The 18,820-nt window shown below is 40.5% G+C and overlaps 1 protein-coding gene across 2 annotated transcripts in view; it reads left to right on the forward strand.

Moving 5' to 3' along the window:
• Nucleotides 1-18,820, forward strand: part of EEA1 (early endosome antigen 1) — a 136,799-nt gene that overhangs the window by 65,537 nt on the left and 52,442 nt on the right. For both annotated transcript variants that reach the window (XM_077832394.1, XM_077832401.1), the window contains 2 exons: nt 7,051-7,389; nt 17,870-18,019. In XM_077832394.1, coding sequence (XP_077688520.1) covers nt 7,051-7,389; nt 17,870-18,019 — 489 coding nt within the window. The remainder of the gene's footprint in view (nt 1-7,050; nt 7,390-17,869; nt 18,020-18,820) is intronic.

The raw sequence follows: 18,820 nt of genomic DNA on the forward strand, positions 1-18,820 counted from the left end.
ATGGCAAAGTCACAATTGAGCTGTTTATTGTCACATCACTGTGCACTAACAATTTAGTGGAGGGGTGCACTTTTGAAAAGTTAAAGTTAACTGACATATTTAACATCAAAATGTGTATTGGGGGCTATCCAGGTCCCCCCCACCTTCCTGCTGCAGAAGTGGTCCTATATCTATGTTTATATCTCAATGTAAGTGTATGTGCAAGTGTGTATTTCTAGGTGTGGGTATATATGTAGAGAACACCATAGATACGGTATTCGTAGCCATGTGCTCAATTGACATGACCGCCTCAGTTGCACTCCGCTCATTAATGCATCTCAGCTGGGCTTATTTCTGATTTTCCTCATCATTAAATAGATTTAAACAGTCATGTTAACCTGCCAGATAAATCATTTTTTCTTTCCTTGACTTGTGGAATTTCCCCTCTAAAATCACAATCAGTACTCCTGGAATGTAATATGTTTAGAGCTCAATGTGTTATGACTTCACAGAACTGTAAATGGGAGCATTATAACACAGAAAAAAGGACTATCCCAGCTTCCCAGTGGGAGTCAGCATTTGATTCTAATTATGGAAGGTCTCAAGTTATCCAGTTTCAAAGCCCCATTGATTTTAGATAAAACTTTTAGGTTAGTTTTAGGGTTCTTTGTGGCTTACTCCGAGGCTGCCTTGTACAGTTGGACTTATCGGAAGTGAATCGCTAGCTTTTCAGTTGTCTCTTTAAAAAAAGTCCCAGTAAAAGACCTTTTTAAAAAACATTTTTCTGTTAACCTTTGTGGCATATGCAAAAACATGGTGGGTTAGTAGGGTATAAAATTTTCCTCAGGACATGTTTAGACCTGTATAAATTGCTCATGGCTTCACTGCTAATGAGTAATGCTCAAATAAATTGGTTAGTCTCTAAGGTGCCACAAGTACTCCTTTTCTTTTTGCTAATGAGTAATGTGCCATCTCAAACTCTTGCTAATAAACCCTTTATGCTACACCACAACATTGTGTGTGCTCTGCATATTTAATACAGTATTTTATCCAAATTCTTATACTTTGCACATCACCATGATATCAGAGTGCCTATTTTATAAATATATATTTTATATATATATATATAAAATATAATCACAACTCCTGTTTAGTTAGTGTAGTTAATGAAGCATTTCAGTGTGTTATTAAACATCTCTGTTATTTTGAAAGCTACATACCTTTTTCTCATCAGCTGTAGCCTGTGTGAGTGAAGTAATTTATTCCTCCTCTGTGGAGGTGAAGCATTTTTTCCAGTGCTCTGTATTTATTTCACTATTGTAATGCTGTTCATAAGTGTCTTGTGAATAAATCCCAGACATGTTTACTTTATGTGGCAAATCATTCAACATATGAAATGCAGGATTTTCTTTTTTCTCTAACTTCATTTTTTAAAATGTTACATGTTTTCCCCCCTCACACTTGCTTTTGTAATTCTACATTGCCAAAAAATTTGGATAAATTCCCCTTGCAAAGCATAATGCTCCACTGAATGTTTTATTGTATTATCTACTATTCTGCCAAAACAAAACTGGGACAAATCAACATGGAAAATGTTCAGGTCAAGTTAGTCATAGCGATGTTAACTCTTCACTTGGAAACTTAGCAGATGCCTATGCAATATTCCTACCCTTACGTTAACGTGAAGCGCACAAAAAAAAGTGCAGGCTTCTAACCACAAAGTCTCCCACATCATAACGCTGAATACTACCTATTGACCTGTGCTGTCCAGATGCTTTTCTTTGTTTGCATACTCCCACAATGTCTGTCTCTGTGTATGTATGTGGAGATAAGCAAGACCAAATATGGAATTCAGTTGTGATGGAACACTTCCTTAAAAGGATGAATCATATAGTACTTGGTGTATTGCTGGCAGAGTAGTTATTATACAGCACATTGTCCAAATAGTGTCTTGGGAAAGGAAGCATATTCATATTTAGGAAAATAGAACATACAGTGTCAGTGGGGGGCAGGGACTGAGACCAAACACTGTAGTTTAGTGTAGTTTAATGTAGACATAACATTTTCCAAGGAATATAGTAAGATGCAGTTTAAAATATCTTTATACTTCGCTTGTGATAGTATGATGTAAATCTGAGGCAGAACTATAATAGATAGTGAGAGTTAGCATCTTATTCCACTTCCCCAAACCAGCAGAGTTTAATTATATACGAAGAATGCATTGAAAATGATCTGAAATACTCCCCACAATACATATAATTCCCTATATTTAATGGAATGGCAGCAGATTGATGAATAAGATGACTAATCTGTAGCCAAAATAGGAAGATAAATGAGAAATCAAGGGTAGAGTTCTCAGCTGTGTCGAGTTCATGCTCGGTGCAGTCGAGGAGACGGCGTGGGAAGGGTGGCTCCAAGCCACCTTTTGACTCTCCTAGTCCTGGGGCTGTTAGAGCTTAAACGACTCCCAAAGTGACTTATAGCAGTCTAAGAGTGCTCTAATTTGCAGCAACTGAAGTAGCCTCCTAAAACCACTCTGTCAGCCAAGGACTGGCTAGAGTACTGTGCTCCTTGGCCGTGCACCTGACTTGCCCTCACTCCAGTAAACCCTATACTGGGTGCAGGTGGGTGCTTGAAATCATCAGTTGCCTCTATAGGGCAGCTTTCCTGATACCTTGTACTGTCGTATGTTGAAGGTCTGGCCACAGAACTAGTAAAGTTATGAAAAGCTTCTTAAATAATGGGAAAAATTTGCTTTTAATCTCCTTGTAAACATGTACGTTTGGAAAAGATAGAAAACAGATATGCATGCAGAGTGGAATATATTGGGTTTTAGTTTGTATGTCCATGAAGATTCCAGCATAGCCCAGGACAGTCTCTTTGTGTATGCATCCAGATGTTAAGATCATGTAAAGTCTGATTTAGAAGAATGTTATTCTTACAGTGATATCTTCCAGCAACTGTGTCACAATGACAGGTTTCAGAGTAACAGCCATGTTAGTCTGTATTCGCAAAAAGAAAAGGAGTACTTGTGGCACCTTAGAGACTAACCAATTTATTTGAGCATAAGCTTTCTGAGCTACAGCTCACTTCATCGGATGCATCCGATGAAGTGAGCTGTAGCTCTCAAAAGCTTATGCGCAAATAAATTGGTTAGTCTCTAAGGTGCCACAAGTACTCCTTTTTCTTTTTGTGTCACAATGAGCAGTGATGAATACATAAATGCAGGCCTTTACCTTTGGAGAAGAATCTGCTTCCTCTAATTTTTAAAGTAAACCAATGAACTTTGAGAATAGTTGGAACTCGTGAGGAAGGACACACACATCTGGAATTAGGCCAAGTGGCTGCAACTCTATTAATCCCATAACAGGATAATTTATTGGGGGAAGGCAACAGGCATTGTATTTGTCACATGGCTTCTCCCCCTCTTTTCAAAGCTCAAATCCAAAGCATCACAGTTCCAGGGATCAAATTGCTTGTATAAAACCAAGGCCCTTTAGAGCCTGCATTACTCCCAAGGCCTATAACGGCCTATTGCCCAGAACAGCCTAATGCTCGAAAAACCAGTAAGCCTCTTAGGATGGCTCAGGCTTCGCTGCAAATCTAGTCCCTTATCCTAAGAAAGGTGTGTTGATGGGAAGAGGGCTTCATCTGAAACCTCCTGCCAGAGCCTTTCACTGCTGCCTCCCCACTGCCAGAGCTCTTCCTTGCTGCCTTCCATTTGTGAGATCCTTTCCTACTGCCTCAGATTTTCCCTGATGTGGGGAACAACTTCTGCCATTTCGAGGCACTGGTAAGCTACTGTGCTAAAAATAGCAGTGTAGACACAGGAGGCATTGCTTGGGCCCATAGAGAGCTGTGTAGAGTATATTCCCTAAGGTTCTGGCTGTCTTTATTCACCTTAGTATTGCCTCGCTAACTACACTGCTGTTTATACCCATGCTATGGGGCATACAGTGTATGTATTCTACATGCTGCTTTAAGTTTAGACATAAGCTCAGGTGCCAGTGATAATACTTCAAATAAACATTAATTGTTAGCTGTTTTACCGTTCATCAATGCATGCAAGGAGTGAGAGGAAGTATCATATTGTGTACATCTACTTAATCTCCTCTGAGTGACTGCTCATTTTGGCTAGGTGTTAGAATGTGTGGAGGGTTGAAGGGGAGCATATTTTGTTTCATTTTCCTGAAGGGGAACTGCGATTTCAGAAGTTTGGGAAATACTGCAGTAATGCAATTATAAATGCCACTTTATTAGACATAATATCTAATATCCTGAGACCAACGCAACAACAACGACACTGCACACATTATGATGTGCCTTTCCCAGTGTTAATTCAAAATTAAACTATGCCAGGGATCTCTCTTTCAAATTCTGTCATTCACCTTTAAGGTGCATGAAAATGTTCAGTGTCTCATTACATCTTTGAAGCACTTTTACATGGATGACTATTAAAGTACCTTCTAAGGGTTACAAAGCTATTGTGATAATCCGCGTATGAAACTGCTGTAATGCTGTTATAAATATGCATATTAGAAATCAGGTTGTGAAAAAGGTGTTGTGCTGGTGCTCCTGTGCTGAACCTGTTTTCCTGCTGTTAAGAAGGCTAGCTGGACCTTTTGTTTTTCTAAAGGTTAAAACATACTAATTTGCACCGTAAACTCGGGGTGAAATTCTGGAGCCATTGTAGTCAATTGGAGTTTTGCCACTGATTTCATTGGGGCCAGGATTTTACCTGTATAACCTTCAAAACAGATATTCTGTATGTACTGTTTATTATTATATATTGTATATATAATACATATTATAATATAATCATGTAACTAAAAATAGTTATTTTGTTTTTCTAGAAATGTTGTGGAAAATGTTATTGCCAGGCTACAGTTCACGTTCAAACTTCAGCCTGGAGCAAATTTTCTTGGCCAAGTTGTAAGCCTTAGAAAGTATATTTTATAATGGAAACTCTGAGAGAACTATAATTATATTCATTCTAATGTGAGCTGCTACTGCCGAGTCATTTGCCGGATTGCAACATAATTTAAAAACTGATGTACTGAAGAATAACTCTCCCCTCCCTCCGAACTTGTTAAAAAGCAAGTAAACTAGTATACAAAGACTTTTTGCCCTTTTAAATTTGATGAAATTTAATAGCTGTTAAACTCTGTATCCCCAAAATTTGTCTTGAGTAGTGTTTTAATTTTCTGTTAAACTAACCAAAGCAAAATCAATTTGGCATTGGTGCTTAAATGCTATGGAGAAGTGTGCTTTAAAAATGCCCAACATAGCTAGAATTAGAGTTCTTTCTGTGTCTTCTCTTGAACCTATATATTCCAGGAATTTCAGAACATAAACCACCATCTGACGCTTTCAACACTACACTTGTGAGTGGTGGGATTTTTCAAGCTGCCAGCCAGCTGAATTCTTAGAAATGTTTTGTTTAAAGAGGAGCTGAAAAACACAATATCCATTTAAACTGCGGGGAGAACATTGGTAGCTGAAAGATGCACACAGAGATGCTACGCTGGGACAGGAAGTTAAGAATTCAGTTATACCTATATGGGGATTTTAGGGAAACAATGAATTCCCTGAGCTGGAATTGCGCTATGACACCCAGGAAGACAGCTGATAAATTTCAAAAAGTGCCACTTGGCTTTAGTTCTCTTTTTAAAAGATGGCACCTCCAGCAGGAAAATGACCTCTGTTGCCAAGGCACTGATCAATCCTGATTCAGAGGGAAGAGTGCCATGGATTTGAATTACTGTCATTACTTAAATCACTGTATTCAGCAACTGAATAATTCCATCCAATTCCTGCCTAAACTTGGTTCTGCTTGGCTCATAAGACTTGACGATCCAAAATGCTAATTAAAACCAATGAAAAAAGATACCTCATATCCTCTGTAAATATTTTTCAAATTTTGTCTTAATCTGTGGATTCCAAAGTAAGGCATTGCTGCCTGCAAAATGAATTTTGCTACAGTGTGGTGCGAAAAATTTGAGACTCCAGACCTCTTCTTCACTAAAAGGCCAGTCTAAATTTGTGGTATTCTCAAATTAAAAACAAATAACCCTCCTGAGCTGACTTGTGTACAGAGTTTTATTTTCCAACAGAAAAGTCTGACTCTAGGGAATTAGCTGGTGTGTGTTAGTAGAGCACTAACATGTTAAAACAGGCTAAATTCTGAATAATGTTATGAGTTTGGTGGTCTCATGCTAGTATCATTTTTTAATGTCGCACACTGTACTCATTTTGGTAGTCTCTGTTCAAGAGAAGCTCATAATTTGAATATCTGGGGATGTTGCACTTCTCTTGAGATGTGATAGGGCAAAGTGAGGAAAGTTATTGAAAAAGTGAGGGCGTGATGCCTTATACCAGTGGTTTTCAGCCTGTGGTCCATGGACCCCTGGGGGTCCGCAGACCATGTCTAAGATTTCCAAAGGGATCCATACCTCCATTTGAATATTTTTAGGGGTCCGCAAATGAAAAAAGGTTGACAACTACTGCCTTACACAGAATTACAGGTGAGGCAGTGACCCACAAATTTAAACGTACATAGAAGTAAGTACATGAAAGGTACCTATGACATACAAATAATTTTTTGCTGTCACAGAGCAGTTTGCCAAACACATGCATGAGCTTGCAGTAACAAAGAAGCTCAGTTGTTTGTCAAACAAATCAGTCTTCAAGATGTAGAAATAGTGGCAACTGAGTCAGCTACCAGAAGAAGAGGAAAAGGGCTTATGTAAGGTGTAAAGGAAAAGTGTTAGTTTCAGTCCAGAAACCAATTTTACTGAGCACAGTTTAAAATATATAGAGAGCAAGGGAGCCTGAAAATGGGAATTATAATTGTAATGGTATGCTATATGGATTCTGGCATTGACTGCTATAATATGAAATAGAAATTAAAATGTAGAATTATTGACAGACCTATTTCATGTCTCAACTCAGTTTTGGAGATTATTATTGTGAGAGACCTGTTCATTGCTCTGGATAAACTCTTGTGAGGAATAACAGTTGATCAGATGTAAGCAGAATTGTGATTTAATTTCCATTTAATTGCTGTTATAGAGTCTGACAGAAAAGCTGCTGAAGAAAGAACTTGATTACACCCAGTTAGAAGAAAGGCACTCTGAAGAATCAGTGAGTAAAAAAAACATGCAGGCAAGCCTTCACCAAAAGGACTTGGACCTGGAGCACCTTCGAGCAAGGCTATCTGCCGCTGAAGCCTCGTTGCAGAGGGTACAGACAGAACTGGGTGAGAAGGGGGAAGCAAGCCACAAACTTAAGGAAGAATTGTCAGAAATAGAGACAAAGTATCAGCATCTCAAGGCAGAGTTTAAACAGCTACAACAGCAGAGAGAGGAAAAAGAACAACATAGCCTTCAACTTCAGAGTGAGCTCAATCAGGTGCGGTTCCTTCAAAAACGTTGTTTTCATTCATATTCTTCTCGGTAGTACACTTTTCTCTATATATTTGTATACCTGTAATATAGAGCTTCTCTGTGTGTCTATAATATCTACATTTAAAATCTCTGGGAACTACAGTGCTGTGCGTTTGTGTGTGTGTACACATTTGTTTATTGGAGGGGAAAAATGCAAACATGCTGCTAAATGTATATTTCCTGGCTGTTATAAATGAAAAATAGATCTCAGGTGTCATGTTTTGGCACGTTAGAGATGTAAGCAAAGAACACAAAGAAAGACGAGGTAAAGGTAAAAGAGGGAGTACAGAAACTTACTCTGATCAGTACTGTCATATCTGAAACTAGTTATAGGGCCAGACACTCAGTTGGAGCAAGTTGGCATAGGGTTGTGCTCACTTACCCTGGTGAGGGTCTGGTCCATAATTCATATTATTTTAGTTTTGTATCTCTAAGAATACTATGCTGTCTGTTTAAAATAATTAAATTTCTGCTCCGTGTGAAAGGAACCTTTAATTCCTGTAACCTTGTAAATAGCTCTTTATAAGTGGCTTTCCGTTTTTTAAGAATAATACTCATAGTAATCTAAATTAGACTTAGATGTTATTTCTTGTTTTCAGAGGGCTTGTTTGCATTGTGTCTTAATCCACATCAGCTGGAGTGTAAATTCTAATGCATGCTGCTGGGTCAGGAACTAACTGGCCCATGTGGACCCTGTTGGCGCACACGAAAAGTTCCCTAGTGCATGTTAATATAGTCCAGTTTCAAATAGCACTACATTAACATCCACTAAAGAACTTTTAGTGTGCACCTGCAGGGTCAGCCCAGGTCAGTTAGTGTGCAACATGCTGGTGCAGGTTAGAATTTACACCCCAGCCGATGCAGACTAAGGCACTGACTGGACAAGCCCTGAGAGTCAGAGAAATCAATAATTTTCAAATTCATCATGCCCTTACCCATGAATAGGGAACTTGAGGCATATCTGTGATATTCCTCTCCTGTTGGGAGTTCTTAGTTAACTGACCAATGCACTATGTTTGGTCGTGTGTGTTGTCTGTTCCCCCCCCCGCCCCCCATTTTTGTTGTTGTTCTGATCACATTCTTTTCCTGACTCTAGGTGTGGAGTATTGGCAAATGAAAGTGCTACTTTGATTGTTGAGTTTTCTTGCCAGGTATGAAAGTGATCAAGCCTTCCTCATGTGTCTAAAAGTTTGCAAGGCTGTAAATAACAAGGATCAAGTAATATTGTTTCTGCTGGCTCAGAGTAGAGTAAGTTTTAATGGGATGAAGTAGTACAAAAGAAAGTTTTGGTTGAATATGTGGAAAGTTTCCTAGTTGTAAAGCGTGTTAGACTGTAGGATAGTATAGAAGAAGTAGTGGAAACCCCATCATTTGATTCCTTTAAAAATGTACTAAGCAGTGAGTGTGATATAGAGAAGAACTCTGCGTGACCCGAGGAACAACATAAAGTCCTAATAGATTTTTTCAGTTTCTAATGTCTGGTTCTGTGTTTTGAGCCTTTATATTGGAATGCATATAGTGAACAGTCCCATAGTCCTTTTAGATGCTAAATCCTACGGAGTATAATGAGAGTTACTTTCATAGAGCTGTGAGATTGACCCACTATTATTCAATGTTAGATAAAAGTTGACTTTGAGGTGTAGTTTTGTTTGATCTTTACTTTGTTGGGTGCCTCTGTGTGTGTAGTATGTGAGATCAGAGAGATGTTTGTGTTTCAAGAATCATGCTCAATCCTTGAATAAGGAATTTGTGGCTCATTCCAGCTTGGTTTACTTTACTTTTAAGCCTGTGCTTTTACAGCTTTTCCTTTTTCATAAAGTAATTTAAATAAGTATGTTGGCTTGATGCCCACCCACAAGCCTGTAATAAATTACATCTTAACCTATGCATGCATACTTTCTACTGGAATCTCCTGTGGTTTGGCAAGAATCCAAGTTTAATAAAAAAAAAAAAATGCTGATGCTTGGAGATGTGATGAAGTTTGAAGTTTCATCCATATGCTCAGAAATCCTGATGGGTGACATTGCAGCCATCTTTCCAGACCCCAAAGAATGCAAGTTCCAAAAGCACAAGCAACTGGCAGAGTTCAGGTGGAAACTGGTTTCAGATGAAGAGGGTGTGCTCCAACTCAGTAGGGCTTGTGAAAGGATTTTTGGTTTGCCTAATAAATTTCTAGGAAAGGAGGTGTAGATGACACAAATCCCCCAGTGATACCATCAAAAGGGAATTCAGTCCAGCCAAGAAAACCTGCCTGAAGGGGGATCACTGGAGTTCCCAAGATTGTCTGTTTAGATCAGTAGGCCGCAAACTGCAGTGCACACTCCTGTAGGGGGGCATGGAAGAAGGTTTGGGGGTGGATGTGTGGCGGAGAGGAAGCACCACCCAGCTCTGCTCTGCCCCCAGCTCCCTTCCTGTCTCCGGTCCTAACCTTGGCCACAACCCCAGCCACAGCTCTGGCACCAGCCCCAACTGCGGCCCTGCTCCTGGCTGCAGCCCCTGGCTCCTGACCCCTGGCTCTGGCCTCACTCCTGGCTATGGCCCCGTTCCTGACTGCAGTTCTGCTCCTGGCCCCAAGCATGGTTCCTGGCCACGGCCCTGCTCCCAGCCCCCCTCTGGCTCCTGACCATGGCTTCAGCGGAGCAGGGGTGGGTGCGTACCATTTAAGTGGGGGAGGGCATCAGCAAAAAGGTTTGGAACCACTGATTTGAACATGGTACAGGGAGGACTTCAGGGTGGATTGAGAGATTCTGAGTCTATTCATGATACAGTAACTGGTTACTCATAAAAAGAGAGACTTGTCTTAGTTTTTCCAGTTTCTTCTATAGTAGCTTTGTACAGTTCCCATATATTTCATATTGTTGTTCACTTAGCAGTCTTAGCTCATAGTTTTGAATATTGAAAATAGGTTGAAAGCTATCTTTTTATTTCCCTCTTACCTGTGATTGGAGATTATCATTGCAAGGGTGTAGCCTACTAGGGTATGTCTACACTGCAATTAACCATCTGGAGCTGGCTTGTGCCAGCTGACTCGGGCTCGCAGGGCTCAGGCTAACAGGCTGTTTAATTGTGGTGTAGATGTTCGGGCTCAGGCAGCAGGCTGAGCTGTGGGACCCTACCACTTCGCGGGGTCCTAGAGCTGGAGCTCCAGCCCGAGCCCGAACACCTGCACTGCAATTAAACAGATACCAGTTAAGATTCAAAGTCACAGAATACTTTTTTTCAAGTGTGAGATTTTACCTCAGATGAAGCTTAGGTTGTTGGTGTGTTGAAAGCTTTAATATCCTATCTGGTCTGAAAGTCAGCAGTGTTTCTTTTAATTTAAAATGAAATTTAAAAAATGAGAAGGAGTATTTTAAATATTGAATTTTTGAAAGGTATCTTTACGTGTATGCAATGTAATCATTTTCATACATGGAATATAGCACACATAGTTCATTAGGATTAATCATTTCTTTGGGGCGGAAGGAAAGTTTGTGGGTGATCTGTTTATGGCAGTGGTGGGCAACTGTGGCCCATCAGGGTAATTTGATTGCGGGCAGCGAGACATTCTGCTGATGTTGACCGTCCGCAGGCACGGCCCCCCGCAGCTCCTAGTGGCCACGGTTCGCCATTCACTGCCGCTTCCCACAGCTCCCATTGGCCGGGAATGGCGAACTGTGGCCACTGGGAGCTGTGGGGGGCTGTGCCTGCAGATGGTCAAAGTCACCAAAATGTCTCATGGTCCGCAATCAGATTATCCCATTGGGCCCCAGGTTGCCCACCACTGGTTTAGGGCTTTAGTTCCATTGTTCCTAACATGTTGTTATGTGATATTGTTCATGATGACATAATGAATTGGCATTTGCTGTATGGCTAAACATGGTTTATGTGGTAACCCACCTCACTCATTAGTGGAGGAAGCCCATGTGCCCTCTTATCAAAATTGTCTCAAACAGTTGTCGGCCCAGATCCTGGAGAATTCCATGTGCTTCTGCAAGGTACTGGACACCCCCAACTGACATTCTAGCCAGCAGTTGGAGATCTCAGAACATTAGAAGGTTGTCCCTTAGTTTGCAGCAGGAAATGCTCATCACTCGCAGACTTGCTGTCTTAAGTAATGTTAACACTTCTGATACAGTAGTTTTAAAAAGTATGGTTTCTCTATTTTGTTTCCATTTTGCTTGATAATGACTGGAAAAGGACTCCGACAGTCCAGTTGATGGTTTCACTTGTTTATGGAGAACCCAAAAGTGTGCATTACAGAGAATATAAAAACATAACTTGGTCCTGGCCCTGATCTTGTAATGTCTTGGGTGGACCCGTGTGCTTGCATGCAGCTCATTGCGGGATCAGGACTTAATTTTTTATGTGATGTGATGAGAGACAGTAACAAACAGTTGAGAGATGGGGGGAGGAAAAAAAAGGGTTTCAATAAAGAGATGATCCAGTTTCTCAGTTTTTGGTATGTGCACATCTCTGTGGATTGGTTAAGTGTGTGTCTGTACAATATACTTTTATGAGGTGACATGGCAGAAGTGGATTTCACTGAGTTATTTGAAAGAGGAGAGGCTGATGGTTTGGTTAGGCAAAGAGGGATTAGAGCAATGTTCCACACACGGATGTTTGCGTGTGGAAGGCTCTGAGACAGTAATTGAGGGGTGCGGAGTGGTGGGATTCAGCGGGAGAAGAGAGAAGAAAAATATACCCTCTCTTTTCCTAAGAAGTGGTAGCTGCTAATAAATATTGTGTTTATCATGAAACTTTGAACTTGTTCGCCTGCTTATTTGTCTTACCTTTTTAACTCCAGAGATATTTTTTCTTTATAAGTAAAATCAGTAACAACTATATTCTACTTGCTATGGTAATGTCTTGGGTTATACAGCCCTGTTAGCTTAAAGTTCATCACGTGTCCACACGACGCCACACCATTCTCCACAGAAGTCAATGATTTAAGAGCTCTTGGCCATGTACTCTGCCTCTTTCTTCTATAGATTAATTTTTTGTGGCGTTAAAGCAGAAAATAGGTATTGTGCTTAGCAGTATCTTACAGGAAAAAATAAAATGCATTTTGATTAAATTTTGTATTAAAGGGCCCTTTATAAAGGTTTCTAGTGTTTTTTAAATAAATAATTAATCAACTTATATAGCTTGTTAGAATCCAATAGATCAGTAAGTTGCATATAACCATGGCTTGTAACCATCTATAGTCCCTTCTTTTAACATAGAATCATAGGACTGGAAGGGACCTTGAGAGGTCATCTAGTCTAGTCCCCTGGACTCGTCGAAGGACAAAGTATTATCTAGACCAGTGCTACTCAAAGTGGTGGTCCGCGGACTGGTGCCAGTCCGCGAGCCATCAGCTGCCAGTCTGCGTGCACATTGGAAAAAAAAATTGTCAGTCCCCCACATCAGATAGCTTGAGAAACACTGTTCTAGACCATTCCAGACAGGTGTTTGTCTAACGTGCTCTTAAAAATCCCCAATGCTGGAGATTCTACAACCTTCCTAGGCAATATATTCCAGTGCTTAACCACGCTGACCGTTAGGAATTTTTTTCCAATGTCCGAACTAAAGCTCCTGTTGCTTCTTGTCCTATCCTCAGAGGTTAAGAAAAACAATTCTTCTCCCTCCTCCTTGTAACAACCTTTTACGTATTTGAAAACTGTTATCATGTCCCCTCTCAGTCTTCTCTTTTCCGGACTAAACAAACCCAATTTTTTCAATCTTCCCTCATAGGTCATGTTTTCTAGAACTTTAATCATTTTTGTCACCCTTTTCTGGACTGTCTCCAGTTTGTTCACATCCTTCCTGAAATGTAGCGCCCAGAACTGGACACAATACTCCGATTGAGGCCTAATCAGCATGGAATAGAGTGTAAGAATTACTTCTCGTGTGTTGCTTACAAAACTCCTGATAATACATCCCAGAATGATGTTTGCACTTTTTGCAACAGCTTTACACTGTTGACTCATATTTAGCTTGTGGTCCACTGTGACCCCAAGATCCTTTTCCTCAGTACTCCTTCCTAGGTAGTCCTTTCCCATTTTTTATGTGTGCAACTGATTGTTCCTTCCCCAATCTTATTTAATCTTTTTATTGCTGACCTTGGCACTGTCATAAATATAAAGGGAAGGGTAAACCCCTTTAAAATCCCTCCTTGCCAGAGGGAAAACAATCCTCTCACCTGTAAAGGGTTAAGAAGCTAGGATAACCTCGCTGGCACCTGACCAAAATGACCAATGAGGAGACAAGATACTTTCAAAAGCTGGGAGGAGGGAGAGAAACAAAGGGTCTGTGTGTCTGTCTATATGCTGTTTTTGCCGGGGATAGACCAGGAATGGAGTCTTAGAACTTTTAGTAAGTAATCTAGCTAGGTATGTGTTAAATTATGATTTCTTTAAATGGCTGAGAAAAGAATTGTGCTGAATAGAATAACTATTTCTGTCTGTGTATCTTTTTTGTAACTTAAGGTTTTGCCTAGAGGGGTTCTCTATGTTTTGAATCTAATTACCATGTAAGGTATCTACCATCCTGATTTTACAGAGGGGATTTCTTTACTTCTATTTACTCCTATTTCTATTAAAAGTCTTCTTGTAAGAAAACTGAATGCTTTTTCATTGTTCTCAGATCCAAGGGTTTGGGTGTGTGGTCACCTATGCAAATTGGTGAGGCTTTTTATCCAACATTTCCCAGGAAAGTGGGGGTGCAAGTGTTGAGAGGATTGTTCATTGTTCTTAAGATCCAAGGGTCTGGGTCTGTAGTCACCTAGGCAAATTGGTGAGGCTTTTTACCCAACCTTGTCCAGGAAGTGGGGTGCAAGGTTTGGGAAGTATTTGGGGGGAAAGATGTTTCCAAACAGCTCTTCCCCAGTAACCAGTATTTGTTTGGTGGTGGTAGCGGCCAATCCAAGGACAAAGGATGGAATATTTTGTACCTTGGGGAAGTTTTGACCTAAGCTGGTAAAGATAAGCTTAGGAGGTTTTCATGCAGGTCCCCACATCTGTACCCTAGCGTTCAGAGTGGGGGAGGAACCTTGACAGGCATAAAAAGTGGGAATGTGCAACTAAAGTTTGTGGATGACATGAAGGTGGGAGGTATTGCCAATACAGAGAAGGACCGGGATATCATACAGGAAGATCTGGATGACCTTGTAAACTGGAGTAATAGTAATAGGATGAAATTTAATAGTGAAAAGTGCAAGGTCATGCATTTAGGGATTAATAACAAGAATTTATGTTATAAAGTGGGGACTCATCAGTTGGAAGTAACAGAGGAGGAGAAGGACCTCGGAGTATTGGTTGATCACAGGATGACTATGAGCCGCCAATGTGATATGGCCGTGAAAAAAGCTAATGCGGTCTTGGGATGCATCAGGCGAGGTATTTCCAGTAGAGATAAGAAGGTTTTAGTACCGTTATACAAGGCACTGGTGAGACCTCATCTGGCATACTGTGTGCAATTCTGGTCTCCCATGTTTAAGAAAGATGAATTCAAACTGGAACAGGTACAGAGAAGGGCTGCTAGGATGATTCGAGGAATGTCTTATGAAAAGGAGACTCAAGGAGCTTGGCTTGTTTAGCCTAACCAAAAGAAGGCTGAGGGGAGATATGATTGTTCTCTATAAATATATCAGAGGGATAAATACCACGGAGGGAGAGGAATTATTTAAGCTCAGTACCAATGTGGACACAAGAACAAATGGATATAAACAGGCCATCAGGAAGTTTAGACTTGAAATTAGACAAAGGTTTCCAACCATCAGAGGAGTGAAGTTCTGGAACAGCCTTCCAAGGGAAGCAGTGAGGGCAAAAGATATATCTGGCTTCAAGACTAAGCTTGATAAGTTTATGGAAGAGATGATATGATGGGATAGCCTAATTTTGGCAATTAATTGATCTTCAACTATTAGTGGTAAATATGCCCAGTGGCCTATGATGGGATGTTAGATGGGGTGGGATCTGAGTTACTACAGAGAATTCTTTCCTGGGTGTCTGGCTGGTGAGTCTTGCCCACATGCTCAGGGTTTAGCTGATTGCCATATTTGGGGTCGGGAAGGAATTTTCCTCCAGGGCAGATTGGCAGAGGCCCTGGAGGTTTTTCGCCTTCCTCTGCAGCGTGAGGCACAGGTCACTTGCTGGAGGATTCTCTGCACCTCAAAGTCTTTAAACCACGATTTGAGGACTTCAATAGCTCAGACATAGGTTAGGGGTTTATTACAGGAGTGGGTGGGTGAGATTTTGTGGCCTTCGTTGTGCAGGAGGTCAGACTAGACGATCATAATGGTCCCTTCTGACCTTAACATCTATGAATCTATTAATCTAAATGGAGTACTTTGCATTTGTCTGTATTGGATATCATCCTATTTACTTCAGACCATTTCTCCAGTTTGTCCAGATCATTTTGAATGTTAATCCTATCCTCCAAAGCACTTGCAATCCCTCCCAGCTTGATATAATGTGCAAGCTTTATAAATGTACTCTCTATGCCAATTTCTAAATCATTGATGAAGATATTGAACGGAACCGACCCAGAACTGATCCCTGCGGGACCCCACTCGTTATGCCCTTCCAGCATGACTGTGAACCATTGATAACTACTCTTTGGTAATGCTTTTCCAACCAGTTTTGTACCCACCTTATAGTAGTTCCATCTAGGTTGCATTTCCCTAGTTTTTTTATGAGAATGTCATGCGAGACAGTATCAAAAGCTTTACTGAAGTCAAGATATACCACGTCTACCGCTTCCCCCCATCCAGAAAGCGTGTTACCCTGTCAAAGAAAGCTATCAGGTTGGTTTGACATGGGTTTTTTTTTACTGTCACTTATCACCTTATTATCTCTAGATGTTTCCAAATTGATTGCTTAATTATTTTCTCCATTATCTTTCCAGGTACAGAAGTTAAGCTGACTGGTCTGTAATTCCCTGGGTTGTCCTTATTTCCCTTTTTATAGATATTTTTTAATAGATTACATATTTATAACCATCTACAACACGTGCTACTACTCATGTCTCCAACAGGCTTATAAAACCTACTAATTATTTATTGACCCTTTATACATTGTTTATAGACATGTGTTACAGAAAGTGTGACCTTTATTTCTGTAACATGTAAAATGTTGTTATACTTCTGATGATCTTTTTTTTTTTCCTGGAGCTTTCTTCCTGCCTTTGGTGTTTTCTCCCGGCTTCAGTGTACAAATGACATCCAGTGGTTAAGCTGTTGTTGCAAACTTTCCCAAGTTTACTCAACTCTTGTTCATATTTTTTAGAAGGAAATTACATTAACAATTTACCACAACTTCTTGCCTCCAATCACTCACACAGATTACTAGTGTTACTATGTCACAATTACTAATAGTCCATCACCCACAGGTGGAATGATTTTTAGTTTACAGTGGTGAATAGTGTGGACTTATAAAAGAGAAATAACTTAGCTTCAGATATTTTTATCTGTAAGTGCTCCAATTAGGTAGAAGTAGTTTTTCTACACTAAGGTCTCACCCATTCAATGTTTTGCATTGAAATACTTCTGTCTTACTCTGTACTTACCTGTTGCTCCTTCTGAATCCACAAAATGGAAGCTCACATGAATATGTTGGTTGGGATTCAGTAGTGTGTAGGAGTGGGCAGGAGGTAACCAAAAGCCTAAAATAACAGCTAGAGGTTTCAGAGGGAAGAAAAATCTGTTTGAATGGATGCCTGTTTACAGCAAATAACTGTAAAAGAAACCCCTCAGCTCCTTTAGCTGATGATAGAATCCTTACTTTGTACTCTCTGGGGAAGTTTCCCATGCATCAGCCGATCCAAGAGAGTGGGTTACAGGTCCTATGGGAGGAGTTGGGGAGTAAGCTACAAAAGGGCATGTGACCACAGAATACTCCTAAAGATCTAGGACATCTTATAGGGAGAGTCTATACATCAGCCTCCCTGTAGTGGAGGAATGCCAGGCACTTGTGATGAGCTGAAAACACAAGTCCCACTGGCCCAGATAATGCAGAACACTGTGGTACTGGAATCAGCGTAGCCAGTAAAAACTTAGAGCATGGGCCATTGGAGAGCATGGGCATGCTGATTTACTTTGAGCTCTATGTAAGGTGTTGATTCAGCCATCGCTATTTTACATGATAAATATTTTATGCATTTGGTGGGGGATGGAATTTAATCCTGGCTTTGCTCCGTGTAAGGCCACATAGCTCATATAAAGGGCCTTTTATAAAGGGGTGAGGATGCTTCTCCATAGACTCACTTCCCACCTTTTGAAAGTACCACCCCCTTTGAGTCTATGCTCCTGCACGTGCACTTGGCTGGTATGATTTAGCGCAGGTTTATAAGAATAATTCCCAAGATGTTCTGGTTGTACCATTCTTGCGTGATTAAAAGCATGATGAAAATTACTATATTATGTGGATAATGAGTCTGAAGTACAGTGTAGTGGCTGGAAAACTGAGACCAGTATTTTCTTCCAGTTGCACAGTAAACTTCTGGAGACAGAACGCCAGCTAGGGGAAGCACATGGTCGACTTAAAGAACAGAGACAACTCTCTAGTGAAAAACTGATGGACAAGGAACAGCAGGTGGCTGATCTGCAGTTAAAACTTTCTCGTGCCGAAGAACAGGTAGGAGTGATACACATGATCAGATTTCACCTTTGTTGTAGTGGTGTTCTGTGTATTCTACTTGCAACATCCTTCTCATGTTGGTGTTTACATAGTTTGTGTCCATATAGTCTATATGATGGTTACTTTTTTGTTTTTAGAAGGCTAAAGAATTATTTCCTTGCCTATAGCCTAAATGTGCGAGGTGGGCTTTACAGATAAATAAAGGATATGGCCCTGGCACTTGAGTACTTTGAGGCTAAGGGTCTGAGCATGCAAAAAGATCTACATGCACAGAAACTTATGCCATGCTGTCATAAATATAAAGGGAAGAGTAAACACCTTTAAATCCCTCCTAGCCAGAGGAAAAACCCTTTCACCATGTCAAGGTTCCTTCCCCACTCTGAACTCTAGGGTACAGATGTGGGGACTTGCATTAAAGCCCCCCCAAGCTTATTCTTACCAGCTTAGGTTAAACGCTGCCACCACCAAAGTGTTACACAAAGAACAGGGGACGTGCCCACTTGGAAACATCTCCCTCCCAAAATATCCCCCCAAGCACTACATCCCCTTTCCTGGGGAAGGCTTGATAAAAATCCTCTCCAATTTGCATATGTGAACACAGACCCAAATCCTTGGACCTTAAGAACAATGAAAAAGCAATCAGGTTCTTAAAAGAGAATTTTAATTAAAGAAAAAGTAAAAGAATCACCTCTATAAATTCAGGATGGTAACTACCTTACAGGGTAATCAGATTCAAAATATAGAGAATCCCTCTAGGCAAAACCTTAAGTTACAGAAAGACACAAAAACAGGAATATA

The sequence above is a fragment of the Eretmochelys imbricata genome, chromosome 1 (assembly GCF_965152235.1).
Source record: "Eretmochelys imbricata isolate rEreImb1 chromosome 1, rEreImb1.hap1, whole genome shotgun sequence".
Lineage (NCBI taxonomy): Eukaryota > Metazoa > Chordata > Testudines > Cheloniidae > Eretmochelys > Eretmochelys imbricata.